The sequence below is a fragment of the Myotis lucifugus genome, unplaced genomic scaffold (genome assembly GCF_000147115.1).
Source record: "Myotis lucifugus unplaced genomic scaffold, Myoluc2.0 scaffold_208, whole genome shotgun sequence".
In the NCBI taxonomy this organism is placed as follows: domain Eukaryota; kingdom Metazoa; phylum Chordata; class Mammalia; order Chiroptera; family Vespertilionidae; genus Myotis; species Myotis lucifugus.
Genome location: NW_005871256.1, coordinates 1627073 through 1647252, shown reverse-complemented (window position 1 = coordinate 1647252; position 20180 = coordinate 1627073). Strand labels below are relative to the sequence as shown.

The 20180-nt window shown below is 45.8% G+C and overlaps 1 protein-coding gene across 1 annotated transcript in view; it reads right to left on the bottom strand.

Moving 5' to 3' along the window:
- The window catches only part of BAIAP2L1 (BAI1 associated protein 2 like 1), a 75513-nt gene that overhangs the window by 21921 nt on the left and 33412 nt on the right, over positions 1-20180 (bottom strand). The window contains exons 4-5 of the mRNA XM_014463384.2: positions 1820-1881; positions 1641-1712 (exon numbers count right to left, since the gene is read on the bottom strand). Of these exons, the coding sequence (XP_014318870.1) occupies positions 1641-1712; positions 1820-1881 (134 nt within the window). The remainder of the gene's footprint in view (positions 1-1640; positions 1713-1819; positions 1882-20180) is intronic.

Sequence of the window (20180 nt, the reverse complement as noted above, 5' to 3'; positions counted from 1 at the left end):
CACTATAGCAAGCTACATACAAAACCCGAAGGCAGCTTTTTTGGCCAGCAATTTTCACTGGCTGTGGTCGGTCTCCCTCTCACTTCACACCACCCTCCCCGGGCCATGGTCCTGCACACCCTCACTTCACACCACCCTCCACGGGCTGTGGTCCTGCACACCCTCACTTCACACCACCCTCCCTGGGCTGTGGTCCTGCACACCCCCACTTCACACCACCCTCCCCGGGCCGTGGTCCTGCACACCCTCACTTCACACCACTCTCCCCGGGCCGTGGTCCTGCACACCCTCACTTCACACCACCCTCCCCGGGCCGTGGTCCTGCACACCCCCACTTCACACCACCCTCCCTGGGCTGTGGTCCTGCACACCCTCACTTCACACCACCCTCCCTGGGCTGTGGTCCTGCACACCCTCACTTCACACCACCCTCCCCGGGCCATGGTCCTGCACACCCTCACTTCACACCACCCTCCCCGGGCTGTGGTCCTGCACACCCCCACTTCACACCACCCTCCCCGGGCTGTGGTCCTGCACACCCCCACTTCACACCACCCTCCCCGGGCTGTGGTCCTGCACACCCCCACTTCACACTTCCCCTCCCTTCAACTTTAAGGTTTGATGCTTTGTCCTAAAGTTCTGTTTATATGAGGGGCTCTTGACCAGAGGGCAGCTCTCAGGAGACAACGACTTTTCTTTCTCTTATTCCTTCTTTCTTCCAGGGTGTTTGGACACTGGGTGGTCAGTACTTTGGTGAGAATAAGTCAACAATATTAGATCCCAGGTTCCTGTTTTATGACTTATGATTTCAAGAAAGAGACTGAAGAAGTACAATCAACTCCGGTCATCTGGGAGCTGTGCAACAGTTTTTTATTGGAGCCTGACAGACCTAGGTTAAAATTCTGGGTTCCTCCCTCATTTCCCGTGCGACTTCAGCAATTACTTAATTTCTCTAAGGTCCACTTCTGCCCTCTAATCTGTACAGTGAGGATAATATGAGTTCGTTCCCACATTTCGGAGTTTCTGTAGGGATGCAAAGTGCTTAGCATCACACCCTGCTCCGCAGCCCCAGCTGGTCCTGCGCCTTCCTCTGAGCACGGCTTACTGCCGCACGGGGTCTTGGTGAGAAGAAAGGGGACTCTGGGTGGCAGTCGGGGGAAATGGGAAGAGCCCTGTGTGCCGGGCAGGACCAGGAAGGAGGAAGCTGCTGGAACCGACAACACCAGGTGGCGGCAAGAGGTCAACGCAGGAACGGCCTCTGCCATCAGACCTGGCACCCAGACGGTGCTCTCCCACACACCCCCGTCCCACGGAGCCGGCTGTGAGGGCCACAGCTGCTCCAACACAGATGCAGTTGTCGCCAGCACGTGTATGGGCTTGGGGGCAAGGCTTCCAGAAGCAGCAGGATTCCTCGCAGTATTTTTTCTATGCTTTTCAATAAGAATCCTGAGTGTTAGAAGAAACAAGCCCACTCAGCCTCAAGGGACCTGTCTGTGCATCGTGCACACCCTCAACACAAGCTCCCTCCATATCTGCTGCTGAGTCAGGCTCAGAGTCAAGTGAGTGCAGCCTCCTGGACAGCCAGGCCCCGTGCCCGCGCCTGCCTCCACCACGGAGGCAGAGCAACGCCGAATACTCACGGTCATGTATTTTACGTCAAGTTCTGTCTTCTTCTCCAGCTCATGTATAATCTCTTTGTGGAATGCTTTGAACTGTTAACAAAAGGAAATAAAAATATTCATATCAGATTTGAGATGTTAAGCAAAATAAAATTTAAAAAGAAATACATGTTGTAAAAATAGAAAAAGAGTTCACATACATTTTCTCTAAAACTCTCATCAAGTTTCTGGTGGGTACTTGAAATCTCTATGAGAACGTGGCCTGAGAACAAAACCAGACAAGTTAGGGGGGGAAGCCATTGTGTGGTATTGTAAAGAGGGGAAGGGAAGTAAAAAAGTGCCTCACAGTCCACTGCTGCCCCCAGAACCCGTGGGCGTCCGTTTCAGACACTCAGACAGCTGACCGTGCCCCATGATGGGGTGGGCACCAGGGGACGCAGCTGGTCACAAACTCACTCTACAATACCCTTCCCTCAAAAGAATGCCAACTCTGTCTTAAAACTCACCTGTTCTTTCTATATTTGTTCATTCCCTGCACTCAACTTATCTGGTTTAATTTTAAATTCTCTTAAAAAGGATTCTCTTGGTCATTATAGTGACTAACTATAGGAACAAATGCCTTATTTTTATCTACTCCCTAGAGCAGTCTGAGTTTCTATCAGTCAGAAAAGATAAAAGCTTTTTTTGTTTCTCACATTAGTTCTCGTCTCATTCTGGGAGATACAATGCTGTGGAACCCACGGCGGGCGGGACGGCGCTCTGCCTCGCGTCTCCTGGGACGCTGTCCATTCTAAGGACCATCGCATGTGACAGACAGAATGTCCCAGGACAAGGGGGGCTTACTCCAAAGAGCAGCGGGACGAGCACCTGCTTGGAAAGCACATCTCCCGCCGTTCATGGCCGCTCATGGCTGCGTGCACATCTCTGCTCCTAACTCTGATGAAGATGAATGAGAGCCTCTCTCTGCCAACTTATCTACAGGAACCAAATAGTCTGATAGCTAAGAGCTGGGAAAACCAAAAAACCACACGGACAACCCCCAGACTAGACCAAGAGATTAAATGTGCTGGCAGGTCACCCACAGTTCTCTGGGGGAAATGACTGGCTATGGATGAGGTAGTATGTGGAGAGAGAAAAGAACACCAACTGGACTAGGACTTTGGCCACACCTCCACACGATGACTCCACCAGGCCCTGTTCTCAAAACGTTGCAAGACATCGACTTTCAAAGGGCTAGCCCAGCCTTTCCTACATCTTCAGACTCAGAAATGAACATGTCCACTCGAATGTCCTGATAGGCACCGCACATTCAACATGTCTAAAAGTGAACTCACCCGCTCTCTAACCCCAGATCGTGGCTGCCAGCCAGCCGGGCACACCTGTGTGATACCCAGTGCCAAAGACGCATTCCCTTGTGCATGGGGTGCCATCACTTGGGCCACTTCTAGGGTGAAACCATGGCCCCTACTCGTCCTGCTACCTTGGGTAACATGTGTGCCAGCCCTTCTTCCCTGCCCAGGAGAGAAGGCACATGGGAACAGCACTTGGAGTCTACATTCGTTTTCTATGTTCCACCAGAGGAGGAAGAGGAGTCCCCCAGTCCAACCTGCCAGGTGGCCCTCTAAGGGTGCCCTCCCCCCCCACCCCACCCCTGCCAAGCTCTTATCATTACTCTGGCCTCCCAGCTTATTCTCTTTGATCTTCTTCCTCACAGGTGCCAGGGGTCTTTCCAAATGCAAAGGTCCCAGGTCCCTCCCCATGGCGTCCCAGATGAACCAACTCCTCAGCAGGAAGCCCGCCTGCACAGCTCTGCTTACAATGACAGTGGTCCGACCATGGGGGCGGGTGGGGGGCAGAGAACCTCCTGTAAGACAGGACCTGATGAGGTTACAGGTGCAGAGCCTGTAGTCCCTAAGGAGCCCCTAACAGAACAGCCTGCTGGAGAGTGAGGGCAGACTCATCCCCAGCGCCCACGGGTCCACCACGCCAAGTAATCAAAGTGCCCGCTCTACACCCCTCATTTACCCCATAATTAAGTTCTCCTGAAGCTCAACACGGAACAGAGTTCTTCACAAAGGAAGCCCTCACGTGACCAAGAATATAATTACATCCATGTCACTTTATATCATTTGGTCATTTCAGATAGTGCAACAACCCACGTAACTTTCACATCTATGTTAAACACATAAGTAACTCTTGGCGGCAGATAAAGAAAACAACAGCAAAAGCCCACCTCCATTACTTGAAAATCAAACACTCTACTCTTGGCAAATCAGATCTACTTAAAAAAATAAAAAAAGTCTAAAAACAACTTTGCTTAAATCAGTCAGAGTGATTTAAGCTAGAATCAAGGCATTTGTATTTGTTCGTACTGTCAGGAACTTTATTTCTATAACCTTATTTATATAATGTAGATCTCTGAGAAGCGAGCTGCCAAAACAGAAGTCTGTGCCAGTGTGGGCACTGCTGCACTGCGCTCTGGCGGAGGCCCCGCTCCCTGCACCCCCTTGCTCCCCGCACCCACCTCAGCACTCTCGGCCTCCTGCCCACAGTCCTCCCAGCAGGCAGCGGGGTGGGAAGGGGGGGAAGGAAGGCTCAAAAGGTTTAGTGAAAAGCCCATTCACTCTGTGGGCAGGAACCAAACACCTGCCCCTACCCTTGTTATTCCTGTCCCTTGCAGCTTGTGGAATTTAAATGCCAGCCTCATAGCAGCAGCCATGGAGTGCTTGGTCATAAAAAGGATCAGAAAACATCTTTATTGTGACCATGCAAGCTGCCAACAGTGTATTTTGAAACAGAACATGAAAACGGCCTTTATGTTTAATCTACAGAAGTTTATTCTTAGGTACTACGTGTTGCTTTATGTCTGAAACGTGGTATCACACACGTTTGTTTACTCTTAGCCCTGTAATCTACTTTTTCATAAATTACATTTAAGAAAAATATTTTTTGAAAAAAGAGGGTGGAGTTGAGAAAGCACAGCCCAGATTCTAATGGAACAGAACTAAACACACACACCCAAACAGGAATTAACGTGTTGATCCCAGAAATCACAGCACAGCGTGTAACAAATCAACCATTTACTTTTTTTCCCTTTTAGGTTTTGAGTCAACATTTTGGGAAGAAACTCATAGTAGGTACAGTCATGTGACTAAGTCGGAGTATATTATGTTCTTAAATGGCAATATTAAAGGAATTTAAGTTAATATAGCTATTTTAAAATCATGAACTTGACATAATTAAAAGTCAATGTCTACCACTCATTTTTCCCTAAAATTCATATAATGGCGAATTTTAGGAACTATGAACAAATATGTCCAACATTTTGGGGACAATATTGTCTAAAGGTATATATTTAGACAATAGGAAGTATGAACTTAAAATAAAGTTACATAAAAATTTTAAAAAAGTATTGGTATAGGCCCTGGCCGGGTACTCAGTTGGTTAGAGCGACATCCCAATACACCAAGGTTGCAGGTTCGATCCCCAGTCAGGGCACATATAAGAATCAACCAATGAATGCATAAATAAGTGGAACAACAAATCGAAGTCTCTCTCTCCAATAATAATAATAATAATAATAATAATAAAAGAGTATTGGTATAAACACATAGTTTTCATCTGAAATACAGATTAGTCATTGGACTATTAATATATCTTTAACTAGATAATTCTTCATCAAGTCACAGTAGAAATTTAGAGGAACGGAATGGGGACACTAATGGACCAGAATAGCACAGAACACGTGAATATAAAGCCATACATGTCATTTTCTGTTTATATTTGGCCACGGGTAATCAGAGCACATTTATTATTTTAAGAAAGCACAGAGCAGCCGAAACCGGTTTGGCTCAGTGGATAGAGCGTCAGCTTGCGGACTGAAAGGCCCCAGGTTCGATTCCGGTCAAGGGCATGTACCTGGGTTGCGGGCACATCCCCAGTAGGAGATGTGCAGGAGGCAGCTGATCGATGTTTCTCTCTCATCGATGTTTCTAACTCTCTATCTCTCTCCCTTCCTCTCTGTAAAAAATCAATAAAATATATTAAAAAAAAAAAAAAAAAAAAAGAAAGCACAGAGCAATGACCGACTCACACACTACGGTCTCCATGTTACTTCAAGTGGAAGCAGACAATGAAACGACAGCGTAGAAGCCAGCCTGGCCTAAAGTTACACTGCATGGATTAACGTAGAATGACCAAAAATGTTACTGAAGAAAGGATCCACTTTTCCTGACTATTTTCCAAATCTCAAATGAGAGGAGAAAATACAATGGAAGTAAAAGTAAACTACATAAGTAGGTAGTACAAGGATTAGTCACCCACCCAGGCTGAGAGGCCAATTATGTCATGAACCTGTGACCTCACTTGAAAGGCTTTGCCACCTAAGAATAGCTCCAGTCCCTGGGTGCAATGGGCGGCGTGCTCCTCTGGTCGGTGCTGACACGTCCCAGTGAACAATGTGCATGGAGGGGTAATGCCAAGAGTAGGGGAGCATCACTGAACGTTCCTCCAAAAGTCGGGCCTCTGACTTACCCACTTGCAGCACCACAGTCCTCACTGACCCCTTGCACAGAGACTATACTTATTCTGCCATTCATCACCGTGTATCCCATCTGATGAAGACAAATGGGACACACAGGGCCTACACAATAGGGTTACGTAGTGTCCTAAAGTTCCCTCATTGTCTGAGGTGAAAGTGCAGTGCCACTAACATCTGACTCTGATAAAGGACACGTGCTAACACCTCCAGGGTACACCTGAAAGGATCAAGTGCCTAATTACCAAGCTAGATTCTTCTTGCCCTTAAAAAAGAGGATGCGCTCTAACCGGTTTGGCTCAGTGGATAGAGCGTTGGCCTGCGGACTGAAGGGTCCCAGGTTCGATTCCGGTCAAGGGCATATACCTTGGTTGCGGGCACATCCCCATGGGGAGTGTGCAGGAGGCAGCTGATCGATGTTTCTAACTCTCTATCCCTCTCCCTTCCTCTCTGTGAAAAATCAATAAAATGTTAAAAAAAAAAAAAGAGGATGAGAAGAAATGAACGTAGGACAGAGAGTAGAAAGCAAAAAATGTAAGTAAATAGACAATATAGTCCAAATAAAAGACAATGATTTTTAGGATTAAAAAAAAGCAACAACACCCAACTCTATCCTGCTTAGATGAGGCCTTAAATATAGGGACCCAGAAAGGCTGAAAGAGAAAGAATAAGATAGTATGGCAGGCAAGTCACAGATTGGGGGAAAATAGAGTACACAACTGATAAAAGACTTGTATCTAAAACACGTAAAGAACCCTTAAAACTCAACAATAAGGAAGCAAGCAACTCAGTTAAAAAAGAGCAAAAGATCTGAACAGATATCTCACCAAAACAAGACATACAGATGGCAAATAAACATTTGAAAAGATACTCTGCATCGTACGCCAATGGGAACTGGAAATGAAAACAACAATGAAATGCCCCCACTCACCTACCAGAATGGCTAAAATCCAGAAAACAGGCAACACCAAATGCTGGTGAGGATGTGGAGTAATAGAACTTACGTTCATTGCTAGCAGGAATGCAAAACAGTGCAGCCACTAGGCAAGGCAGACCTGCAGGTTCTTAGGAAGGTAAATAGTCTTACCATTATCTAAGTCACCTGAAATCTTATGTTCACAGAAAAACCTGTATATGAATGTTTATAGCATCTTTATTCATACTGCCAAAAACTGAAAGCAACCAAGATGAATGGATAACCAAACCGTGGTACATCTGTATAATTGAATATTATTCAGGAGTGAAAAAGAAACTATTAAGTCACAAAAAGACATGGAGGAAGCTGAAGTGCACATTGCTTAGTGAAAGAAGCCAGTCTGAAAAGGCTACATCCTACATAATAAAAGCCTAATATGCTAAATGTCTGGTCAACCGGTTGGCCGTTCAACCAATCAAAGTGTAATATGCTAATGATATGCTAAGGCCACTCAACCGCTCGCTATGACATGCACTGACCACCAGGGAGCAGATGCTCCAACCAGTAGGTTAGCTTGCTGTTGGGGTCCAGCAGATTGGGACTGAGCGAGACGACGGGCCAGACACGCCCTGGAGCCCTCCTGCGGTCCTTCGCCAGCTGGCCAACCTCCTGCATCCCTCCCTGGCCCCCATCATGCACTGGTGGGGTCCCTCGGCCTGGACTGTGCCCTTTCGCAATCTGGGACCCCTCGGGGGAGGTCAGAGAGCCAGTTTTGGCCCGATCCTGCAGTTCAGGCTGAGGGACCCCACTGGTGCATTGGGCCTCTAGTATTACATATGACATTATTCTGGAAAAGGCAAAACTAGAGACAGTAAAAAGATCAGTAGTTGACAAGGGTCGGGGGGGAGTGAGGAGTAGATATTGTAATGGTAGATATATCATTAAACATTTGTCAAAATTCAAAGAACACAGCCCTGGCTGGTGTGGCTCAGCTGGTTGAGCATCATCCCATGCACCAAAAGTTGTAGGCTTGATCCCAGGAGGGGGACATGCAGGAGGCAGCCGATCCATGTTTTGCTCTCACATAGATGTTTCTCTCTCTCTCAAAATCAATAAACTATTTAAAAAACAAACAACAAAAAATAAAAAAACCCCAACAACTCATAGAACACAAAGAGTAAACTCTAATGTAAACTATGGATTTTAGTTGCTGATGTATCAAGATTGGTTCTTATCTATAACAAATGTAACACAGCAATGCAAGATGTTACAAACAGGGGAAACTGAGTGGGGAGAGAGCAGAGTGTGTGGAAACTCTGGGTAAGGTCTGTTCAATTTTCTATAAATCTATGACTGCCCTAAAAAAATAAAGTCTATTAATTAACAACAATAACAAAAGAAACATCGCAGCAGCCATCCGCAACTACACTGAGCAGGAGCCAGCACCTGCTTGGGGGACAGCACATGCGTGTCTGAATGGTTCTGGAAGGTGCAATGGATAAGAACTCCATCTGATTCTGAGCGATCTTGTGCCCCTGTCTGGCCTACACAGGCCTTAAAAGTCCAGTCAATAAGTAAGTATACTGAACAAATGGATGAAGGGGTCACTGCAGTGAAAAGGGACGTAAAGAACAGTGACAGAGAGCAGGACAAGAGACTCCAGCAAAAGCCTGACCCATCCGAAGGTGGCGTCTGTCATACTGGATTTTATTTCATAACAAATATCGCACTTTTATTATTTCTATAATAAATACGATATTTGTTGCAGAAATTCCTATGGGAAAGTTAGTTTTGTTGAACCTGAATGCCTGGCCGTCACCTTGCCATCCTTTTCTCCGCCACTGAAACAACTACTTTCAGATGAAGAGAGAGGCTTTGGTGAGGCAGCTCCTGGAGTGCGGGTGCCCGGCACCCCGCAAAGTGAGCCCCTCAGGCAGGACTGGCACCCACACCGGGCTGTATCCAACTCAGAGTTTTCAGGAGCAAATTCCTGGCAGCTTTCAGTTAACCAAGGTTTACTAACACAGAGGTCCGGTCTCAGAGGATCCTGAACCACAAACAAGATTTTTTTTTTAAACAAGGGACATTTTTGTTTACAAAATTTTCCTTTTGCCAAACAAGAAGCTACAATCCCAGACTATGTGGGCTCAGTGCTGGACACTTGGCAACCCAAGGTGAGAGGATTAAGTGTCCTAACACGGGAAAGGCGCCAAGAGCAAGGCACACACAAGACTCAGTGTTAGATTCCTTCCAGCTTCCCCGTTTCTGGTAGAAAGTGGGCCGGAAGGGAGGGATGGTGCAGAGCGGATAAAGTTGGGACGAACCACTTATTGAGGAAGTTTAGCAATAAGAGAAAAGAGACACAAGGTAGCTAGAGATGGCAACACGAAGCACTCTTCCTTTTTTTTTTAAGAAAGGGATGACTTAAGGTGTGAGGGAAGAATGCATGGAAACCAATACGCCCTGTATGACGGACATGTGAGTTAATTCCTAACCTGCATGTAAGAAATGCTTTACAAATAAAATATCTTGGCTATTTTAAGCTCAAATCTTTTCAGCGAGGCAGAGAGGTAAAGCAAGCAGAGGGTATCAGTGACCCAGTCCTCAGTGCGCAGGGTGATGCCGAGCAGAGGTGTTCTCTGAAAATGGTAACTAAATAACTAAACGTCATGTCAGGGTGCCATGCAGACTGATCAATCGACTCGGAGAGCAAATGGGATGTTTCTTACCGTTTCATTTTGATTAGCGATTAAACTAAGCCAGCCTGCCTGCTGCACACTAGGAACATCAAGTTAAATGAAGGACAGGATTTGGATGAAGAGCCACTGTTTCCCGAGTTGGATTTTAATGTGCTGCTCTTATTTAGCTAAAGGACAACGGCAGTTTCTTCAAGGTTATCAATTATATATCACACAGGGATAACTGATCAATTTCACATCCATATACAGATCACAAGTGATTGTTTTATTTACACCCAAATGTAAAATACAGCATTAAAAAGATTAAAAGTTTTCTACAAGCTGTTATATCAGGTGAGGTAAGCTTGACATTAATTATTCATCTTCCTTTTTCATTGATTGGTAGATTAAGGCTAAAATGCAACCATTTTGATTACTAGTGAAAATGAAAGCAGAGTATTATCAATAATAAATGAAGCTCACAACTAGTTATTCCTTATGGTATCACTAATTAACTGTAGGCATTTCCATTCAAGTTAAAAAATTGCCAAAATTTTTTAAAGTTTTTTTTTTTATGTTAAAAATGACCAGTTTTGCTCGGTGGTTAAAGTGTCGGCCTTCAGACCAAAGAGTCTTGGGTTCAATTCCCAGTCAAGGGCACATACCTGGGTTGCAGGTTTGATCCCCAGCCCCCAGTAGGGGTGTGTGCGGGAGGCAACCAAAGGACGTGTCTCACATTGATTTTTTTTTCTCTCACTCCCCCACCTCCTCTCTCCCTTCCACTCTAAAAATCAAGGGAAAAAATATCCTCTCGTGAGGATAAACAAACAAACCTGGACCCTGAATCACAAAGATGTGGACAATGCCGAGGTAAAAAAAGGTGCTAAGAGACAGTTTTCAGTTCAGTATTACTGAGTAAAACCATCTTACATATTTTAAGTGAAGAATTTTTCAACAAGTTTAAAAACACAAAATAAAACAGACTACAGATCCCAACTTTCAGTCAGAAAGCCATTTTTCCTTTGACCTACAACCACACACCCCTCGGAGATTTTGGGTGGTCCTACTATGATTGAATTTAAGGAAGATTCCACAAAACTTAGTGTCCGTTTTATTATCTCTTCGTCCACACTGACCACTGAACCACAGAAGGAGAGCAAACAATGACCCTGTGCCATCCCGGTTCAAACGTCCCCCTCCCCCTCCTCTACCTTAGGGGGAAGGTGACAGACAGGGCACACCACTGCAGGACCCTCCAAGACAGCCATGGCTTCATGGCTTCAGTCCTTCCCTGTGCCAAGCGCTGTGCTAACAACCCCTACAGCGATGGCCTCACTGAGTCCTCCCAACCGAAGGGAGGACTGCCATTACCCTCATCACACAGGCGGCCACCGAGAGGCTCGTAGGTGGTTTCCCCAAGGCCACACAAGGACAGGGGGAGGGGCCGGAATCTGAACACGTCTGATCCTGGGCCTCACTTGTAAGTACTCTGCACCCTCCTCCCATGTGCGGAGAGAAATCTTGTCCAAGAGGAATTGGGTGTCTCTACTGTGTACCAGAGGGGGGAACAACGCCCGTCACGTGGGAGTTACAGGAAAGGGATGTCTGCTTGCCATCGGCCGGAACACCTGAATGATTAGTGCTGTTGGAAATGGACCAGGCTACCTGTTGGGGAGGGCGGGGGGCACAGGGGCAGCCTCACAGAGGTATAAACGTACCGGCTGAGGGCTGGCCCGGTCACCAAGCCAGTTCAGTGTAGATGTTTGGGTCAGGCAGGAAGTAGAACCAAAGTGGTGGGACTGACTCCCCACAGCGCCAGCCCCATGAAGACCAGCCCCCCTGGCCCACCTGTCACGACCTCATGACACACAGAGCGAGGAACCAACTCCAAGACAAACAGTAGCCTAAGGCCAGATGAACCAGAAATTTGGAAACCCTAAGGGAACTAAGGAGGCATGAAAACATGATCATCCATGACCAATGGCAGGGAACACCACTGCCTGCCACACAGACAACTCGCACTGGAGATGGGGCGCAGGGAAAAGGGCTGGGTGCGGGAGGCCGGGTGCCATTCCCACGCCGCCCCTCATGCATCTGTAAGATGTCCTGTAAACCACCAGCCCCTCCCAGGGGCAGGTGAGAACCAAATGAGAACACAGAAGTGGAGCATCTGACAGCTGTGAGCCGCAGTAATTGTTAGTTTGGGGCTGAGGGAAGCCACAGGGCAGGAGGCTTAAGTATCACTGTCGCTGGGCAAACAAAACAGGGCCTGTCTTGTTCACAGGGATATAGAACTACACACTCACACAATGAACTCCGGACTCACATTCCCAGCTGCCCCGTCGACATTTCCACTTAGTCTGACAAACATCCCAAACCTAACACATCTGAACTTTTAAAATATAAGTCAAACCACAACACTCCTGAGTTCAAAACCTTCTGAGGCATCCCACCCCCACCTCAGGCAACATTCTTACCATGACCCACAAGGCCCTACCTGACCTGGCCCCACCCTCGAGCCCGCTCCATCTCAAGGCCCCCACCCCTCCTACTCCTCCATTCTTAACTGCACCTCAACCAGACTGGCTTCCACACTGTGGCCCAAACTGAGGCTGCCTCAGGGCCTTTGCACTGCCAGCACCCATTGGAATGGTCTCCCCAGACATCGCTCCCTCCCCATTGTGTGCCCCTGAGCACTCTACCTAACCGGGTCACTCCCCCCTTTAGGAGCAGGGACTGGATGCACTGATTTATCCTCAGGGACTAGATCAATGCCTCTCAGGTAGAGATGCTCACTGGAATGCGCACAGTGTCATCTCAATGAGGAAAGAAAAACCACTATAATCCCTTGATCACTAATATTGGGTTTTATGTGCTTTTCAGTATACCATAGAATGCCTCCCGCCCCCTCCCCCCTTAATTTTTCAAAATAGCAACTCAGAAACAAACCCCGTATTGGTCCTGGCACCATAGTGCCACCCTCTTCACAGAGCTGGGACTCCACCGCAGCACCAACAGAGGAAAATGTAAAGAAGGGGAATGTAGGCAGTGATAAAACATGATGAGTAAATGAATGACATGTGAATTCAAAGAAATATGAATGGGATGCTAAACTTTAAAAAGCAGTGCACAAAAGTTTTTATATAGCCACAGATTTTAATTATGTAAAAGAGATATTTTAAAATAATATAGAAACTGTTTATTAGTTTTACTTTTAGTAAGGTAATTTTTAAAAAATGAAGTACATTTTTATACTCATTATAAAATCAAAGTATAGTTCTAAACTTCTTAAAGGACTCATAAGCTATTTTAATAGATTTATATGTTGCCCTGGCTGTTGTTACCTAACGGTTAGAGTGTTAGCCCACGCACCAAAGGGTCTTGAGTTCAATTCCTGGTCAAGGGCACGCACCTGGGTTGCAGGTTGATCCCCAGCCCCATGGAAGGCAACCAATTGATGTGTCTCTCTCACATCGATATCTCTTTGTCTCTCCCCTCCCTCAAATTACTGGAAAAAATATCCTCGGGTGAAGACTAGGTAGAGAATACGAGATGAGATTAAAATATTCAATATCTATGCAGAGAACAGACCTCATTCAGTCACACATTTCTTTTGTTGCAACAATGGAAGCTGCTGCTGCTAGCTGTGGCCTGAGTCATGAGCACCTGCCTCACATGTACATCAGCTTCACAGCCTTCGAGTTACAGGAAGAGGCTCATTCTGGACAGAGTCCAGGTCTTAGTTGTAAAGAGCTTGCCACGTAATTTGCCTCTGTGGTCACCTTGTAATTTTTATTTTATCTGTGAACCCATGCTCCTAAAATATATTTTTAAATATATTTTTTATTGATTTAAGAGAGGAAGGGAGAGGGAGAGGGAGAGAGAGATAGAAACAATGATGAGAGAGAATCATTGATTGGCTGCCTCTTGTACACCCCACACTAGGGATCGAGCCTGTAACCTGGGCATGTGCCCTAACCGGGAATTAAACCTGCAACCTTGTTCTATCGGGACAATGCTCCATCCAACTGATAAACCTGGTCAGGGCTGGACCAAGTTTATTAATGCTGTAAATGACAGCCATGGTTTCAAGAGGGCCCAGAGAAACCTGGTTCACAGAGTCTGAATGGAAGAGCCCAACCCCCGGGTCTGATACACTCTTTTAGTTGCTCAACAAACATTTTAAGCTCATCCTAGAGCAGCGGTCACCAACCAGTAGTCCGAGGACCACTGATGGTCTGTGAGGTCCAAAAGGTTGGCAATCGCTGTCCTAGAGTATATCTAGCTCTCACATCCTTGCCTCACCAATTTTGCTGAGCAGGGCAAGGGCTGGCACATTCGTTATAAGTGCCACCTCCCCTCTCGAATGTCCCTACAACAGACGCTGCTAAAGGACCATACCCCCACCCCCGAGGACTGCTGCATTTCCAGTCATGCCAACAAAACCCACTTGCTGTGTTATGCACACTGTGCGGGGCCAACGACGGCTCTCACGGGGTTATGCAGTGGCTACGAGGCAGCACACGGGGACGTGCTGCAAAGCACAGAGCGAGCTGAACTGTCTGAAAGATTTCTGACCATGCCAGAACCGGTTTGGCTCAGTGGATGGAGCGTCGGCCTGTGGACTGAAGGGTCCCAGGTTCGATTCCGGTCAAGGGCATGTACCTGGGTTGCGGGCACATGCCCAGTAGGAGGTGTGCAGGAGGCAGCTGATCGATGTTTCTCTCTCATCGATGTTTCTAACTCTCTCTCTCCCTTCCTCTCTGTAAAAAATCAATAAAATATTTAAAAAAAAAAAAAAAAGATTTCTGACCGACCTGGGTTCTAATTCAGGTTTTCCATTTCTCTGGTGAAAAGCTGAGGAGAATGAGGCCATGACTGGAGGTCAGTAACAGTGCCGCTGGGCTGCCTGCATATTCCAGGGGGCTGGGGAATGGGTGCCACAGCCTTTCGAGTCATTGCCGTCTATTACATTTAGTGTGAATTAACTAAGACACCCCACACTGGGAACTTCTCAGAAGCGGCAGTTATGCTTTTTGGTTGTTTCTTCTCTTTCCTTCTTTTTTATTTTTGGTGACAGAATACACATAATTTACCAATAGTGACATTCAGCATATTCACAATATTGTACAACCATCACCATCATCCAGTTCAAAGCCATTCCACTGCCTGAGAAGAAAAACCTGCACCCGCTAAGCCTTTCCCAACCTCTCCGCCCCGCAGCCCTGGCAGCCACCACCGTAAGGGTCTGCTGGGTGGACATTTCACATGCATGGAATCATACACACGTGACCGTTCAGCCTGTGACCGTTCAGCCTGCCTGCTTTCATTGAGCATGCTGGAGTGTGGATCTGTACGTCATTTTCGTATTCCCACGTGTGGCTATGCTATATGTTGTTTATCCACCACCTCTGGCTGTTGTGAATAGTGCTGCCTGTTGTGAATAGTGCTGCCTAGATTCTGTGTGGGCACAGGTGTCATATCTCTGGAATAATATCTAACAGGTTTGGCTCAGTGGATAGAGCCAGCCTGCGGACTGAAGGGTCCCAGGTTCGATTCTGGTCAAGGGCACATGCCTGAGTTGCAACCAATCAATGATTCTCTCTCATCATTGATGTTTCTATTACTCTCTCCCTCTCCCTTCTTCTCTGAAATCAAAAAAAAAAATAATAAGGTTAAAAAAAAAGAAAAAGAAATGGCATTGCTGGGTCCTGTGGCAATTGTTTAAACTGAGGCACTGGCAGGCTCTTTTCTGAGGCAGCTGCTCCATTTTACGTGCCTGCCAGCAATGTGTGAGGACTCGACTTATCTCTGCCAACACTGTTATCATCTGCCTCTTTAATGACAGTCACTGTGTCGGATGTGAACTGGTATCTCATCGTGGTTGCGATTTGCATTTCCCTAGTGGCTGATGATGTTGAGCATCTTTTCATGGGCTTGTTGGCATCCTTACTTTTTAATACTTTTATAGGAAAGAGCACCAGAGGAAGTGCAGTCATCCCCAAACTTTCAGAATGTCACTTTCAGTATGTAACCCAGCCATGGCTGTCCCTCTCTACTGTTACATCACCACGGGCTTGGGAACGTGCACCAGGCCAGGCCTCACTCATGTCATGATTCTATCCATACCCGTCTTCCCGGTCTTCCTTCCTCAGCCTGTCACAGGGGCCACCTCCCTTTGCAGTTTCCTGTGCATCAGACCTGAGTCACCCTTTCTTGCCTTCCTTGGTTTGTGTGTCAGAACTCAGTGGTTTTGTTTCTGACACATACTTCAAGGCCCAGCACAGTGCGACAGAGTAGGAACCGCCCATCTGTAAGAGGATGCGAGTGAGTGGCTCTCGTGAACATTAACAGCGGCAGTGGGGAGGCGGCGCCCCCTGGGCCTGAGCCACCACCTCTCCCTGCGGCCGGTATGGCTGCTAGGACCCCTGAGCGGCGGTTCCTGGCTATGGGCAGAGAGCATGAGAACAAGGGCCACTACATTCTCCCCATCCTGAGTTGATAGGACACACGATATCTTTCAAGAAGAAAAAGACCAATTTGAATCATTGTAAAAATTGGGTTTAAACAAGACAATTAGCTCTGCACACACTTCAAAATTCAAAGCGTTACAAGAATGGGCAGGTACAATCAAGTGTATTGAAACATGGGCAGCGATGTAGCAAGTTACACTCAGGAGGCACTAGATGTGAAACGGAGGCACCTTGATTCGACAGCTTAGCTTTTACATCTGTAGTTCCTTTTACTAAGTGTAGAACATCATTTCCACATTGAGTTACTTCAAAGCTGGGAGAAGGAATGCTTTTTGTAGAACTCCGATTATGTCGTAAGGAAACACAAAATACAGACTTACACATGTCGGGTCCGTCTCAGACCATTCGGTGGTGGGCTATTTAACACAGCCTTTTACCTGCTGAGCCACACTGGGCAGGGTCAGCTTCACTGCCTCAAAATAAAGCCCGTCAGAAAAAGCACATCTTTGGACATATACACAATTAAGTCGATGCGCTAGGCACAGAGCTGGCAGACTGCCTGCGTCGAATTAACTGGCCATTAACCGGCTGGGTGACCTCAGCAGTTACTCCCTTTGAGCCCGTTTCCCCACCTGTAAAATGGAGACAATGGCAGGTGCTTCAGAGGGCTGTGTGATGAGGAGAGGAGTCAGTATCTGCAAGGCGCTCAGAACAGTGCCTGGCACTCAGCAGGTGCTATGTTCACCAAATAAAATAAATTCCCTATTCATTGTTTTCTGTTTTTGTGGGATGGATTTTAATCTCTTTAAAGTGAGTCAAACTTGCAATGAAAAGATAAATGGTTTGGGTCAATAATAACTGCTCTGGCTCAACTTAGCTCTCTCATCAACTCGGGTATGAATTCCTTTATCTAAACCTTAGGATTATATTAATATTTTTGTGAATTCATAACACTTCTTTTAAAATATTTCAAATTTTCTCCTGCTCTTTTTTTTTTTAAGACCTAAGACCATCAAGTTGAATTTTGAGTATCAATGGGGCAAAACTGTAATAAATATATATTTTTTAAATTGCAAGACCTATAAACATTCTATTAATAACAAAAGAAAACCTATGATTTTTTAATGTTCCCTAGTGGACATTAATATTCTGAGGGGACTAAAAACTTCCGTTTTGTGCCCAATTTAAGAAACTGGCCCAAACAATTTAATAAGCAATTCAAATTCAAAATAATGTAATAGCTGACTAAATGGGAACAAAATAACAGTCTAAATTTATGTAATGGTGAGCTGTAAGGATCTCAAAGCAAACTCATCAACTCCCCAAAGAAAGTCTCCTGTTATTCCTTGAGAAATAAATGAGAACAAGTTTTATTTTTGTATGTTTTAAGGATGCTAAAACAGGTTCAAAGTTTCTTTTAAATATTTTGCCAAAACATTTCCCACTGACCATGTGTTTTTCCTTTCTACCTTTTCAATATTTTCTAAGTTTTTAAAAATAAGTGTTGTTTGATTTAGGGACAAAACTGGAAGTTTTGCATGCATTTCAGTTTCCTCTTTTTTTATTATTATTATTATTATTATTATTATTTTATTTTTTGTTAATCCTCACCCGAGGATATTTTTCCATTAACTTTTAGAGAGAGTGGAGGAGGAGAAGTAGAGAGAAACATCGATGTGAGAAAGACACATCGTTTGGTTGCCTCCCACACGAGTCCTGACCTGGGCCAGGGATCGAGCCTGTAACCGAGGTATGTGCCCCTTGACCAGAATCGAACACGGGACCCTTCAGTCCGAAGGCTGACGCTCTATCCACTGGGCCAAACAGGCTAGGGCTCAGTTTCCCCTTTTAAATGAGTCCAGTTCTTTGACTTATGTATGTGACCGCAGGCACACACCCTGACAACCTGAGTCACATGACTTACTACATACCAATTAAACACAGGGGATTAAAATATTTTACCTGCCAAATCCTGACTACAGACCTCTGGTTTCTGGCTTTTTGTTGTTTGCTCATTGCTCCCAACAAGGCAAGATGGTTAAGCTCTCAAGCTTCTTACATGGTTCTGGTTGCTAGGATCACGCTGCTCATGCCTACTAAACCCAAGCGCTTAGATACTAAACCCACTGCTTTTCTTTGGAGAAAAGGATATCAATAAAATCTAGAAAAGTGAGAAAAATAAGATCTAACTTAGGTCTTTCTCTTTTTCCTATGAATTTTCCACGACACTTCCATACAGGGAATTTAAACAGGTATAGGGAAGTATTTTAGTCTAAACTAACAATAAAATGAACTAAGCAAATAAAAAAATATTGGCCTCCAAAAGCAACTCTTACTAGGACAAAACTTTACCATGGAGTTGATATAAATGAATAGAAAATTAATAACCATATGAGATAACAAATATAAGCAGAAGGACAACTTGAAACAAAAATAACACACAACAAAAGTTACTTCCATTCCCTCTGAATAAAACACATATCCACATGAAACTCCACCAGTGCAACATACTTTCCTTACTGGAATGGAAGTTTTAAGCCTGTGTTCATAACAACACGGGTTGCTGTGGAAATAGCTGTTTCAACATTATGAACTCACAGCTGAATAAAACAAGGTGTGGAACAGAAGTCTTATTTAAACAGTGGCCAGAACCATAAAACAAAATCGGCAAACTGAGCAACGGTGAGTCAGAGCATCCTGAGTTTTAATGTGAGGGTCATGCATGTTTCCCCGTATAGGATGTCTCTTTTTCATTTAGTCTGATATTTTGGAACCCTATAAACGTTGCAGGCATCCCTCCATGTCCCAGTGAATAGTTTATCACACTGACCCTGCTCAGGACAGTTACTCTAGTTCAGGCCTCGCCAGAACCTACAGAGCCAACAGAACCCAAGTCAGGGAGGGTTCTGAAAATTTTCTGTGTGTAATTGATTCTGTTAAATACAGTACTGACTTATCCATCATACAGCACCCCTCAGGCTTAGGCTTCATCTCCAGGTTCTAAGACAATAAATGCTAAGTACAAAACCCAATTTTTAAGTCAGAGAATGTTAACGAGCACCCAGACCCACTTCACAGCCAGCAGCCCAGCCTCCAGCCCCAGCCCTGTCACCACACCTCAGATTTGTTCCTTCACTTTTATGGTGTTTTCCAAGCAATGCTGCAAACCCTCGAGACACCTGACGTAGAAATGGGGCGAGTTACATGAATTTTAAAGTGTATGCTCTCTGCTTCCCTCTCCACCTTTAACGGGAGACAGACCCCCTTTTCTTTCATCAGGCACACACTTTACCAATCTTTGCCTCTGGCTTTCTCAACCTTCCAAATTAGAGCATTTTGAAGCCAAAAATTGACCCTTTATAAAACATATTTGACAAGTTTTAAAACTGATGGTTATGTGTGGGGCTAGTGACCAAAAAAAAAAAAAAAAAAAAATGGACCTTTCCCCCTTAGGAGATGGGCCAGGAGGAACTGGCTCTGTAAATAGAAACCCAGATAGATTCCCCTGGCAGCTGGCACCACTGAGGGTGTGGCTGCCCTCGCGTGTGCACAGGAGACCAATTCATACCAGCAAGACCGGAAAAATCACAACTGAGAGCAACTGTGGAAGCAGGGAGAGCCAAGAACAGAACGCAAAGGGCTGACTCTCTGCTAGGTGAGTCACAGGAAACCCTCCCGCCAGACCAGAACCCGCCCAGCTCCTTCAGTTGCGAATGTAGGTCAAAGCTCCCTGGGCTTTGGGCTTCAGGGGGAAGGGCTGAGCCCAAGCCTCAGGGGCAGAAGCCCAATTCCTAAGGAGCAGGGAGGCAGGGCACAGGCTTTGGCCTGCCCTCTAAGCCTCCACCTTCGACACACCACAGTGAACTTGATCATCCCAGAAGTGGCCACACTGGGGTGCTGGGCTAGCTCTCCTTTCTAGTCCCGATTTGCACCATTCACAGTTCTTATCAGCACTCG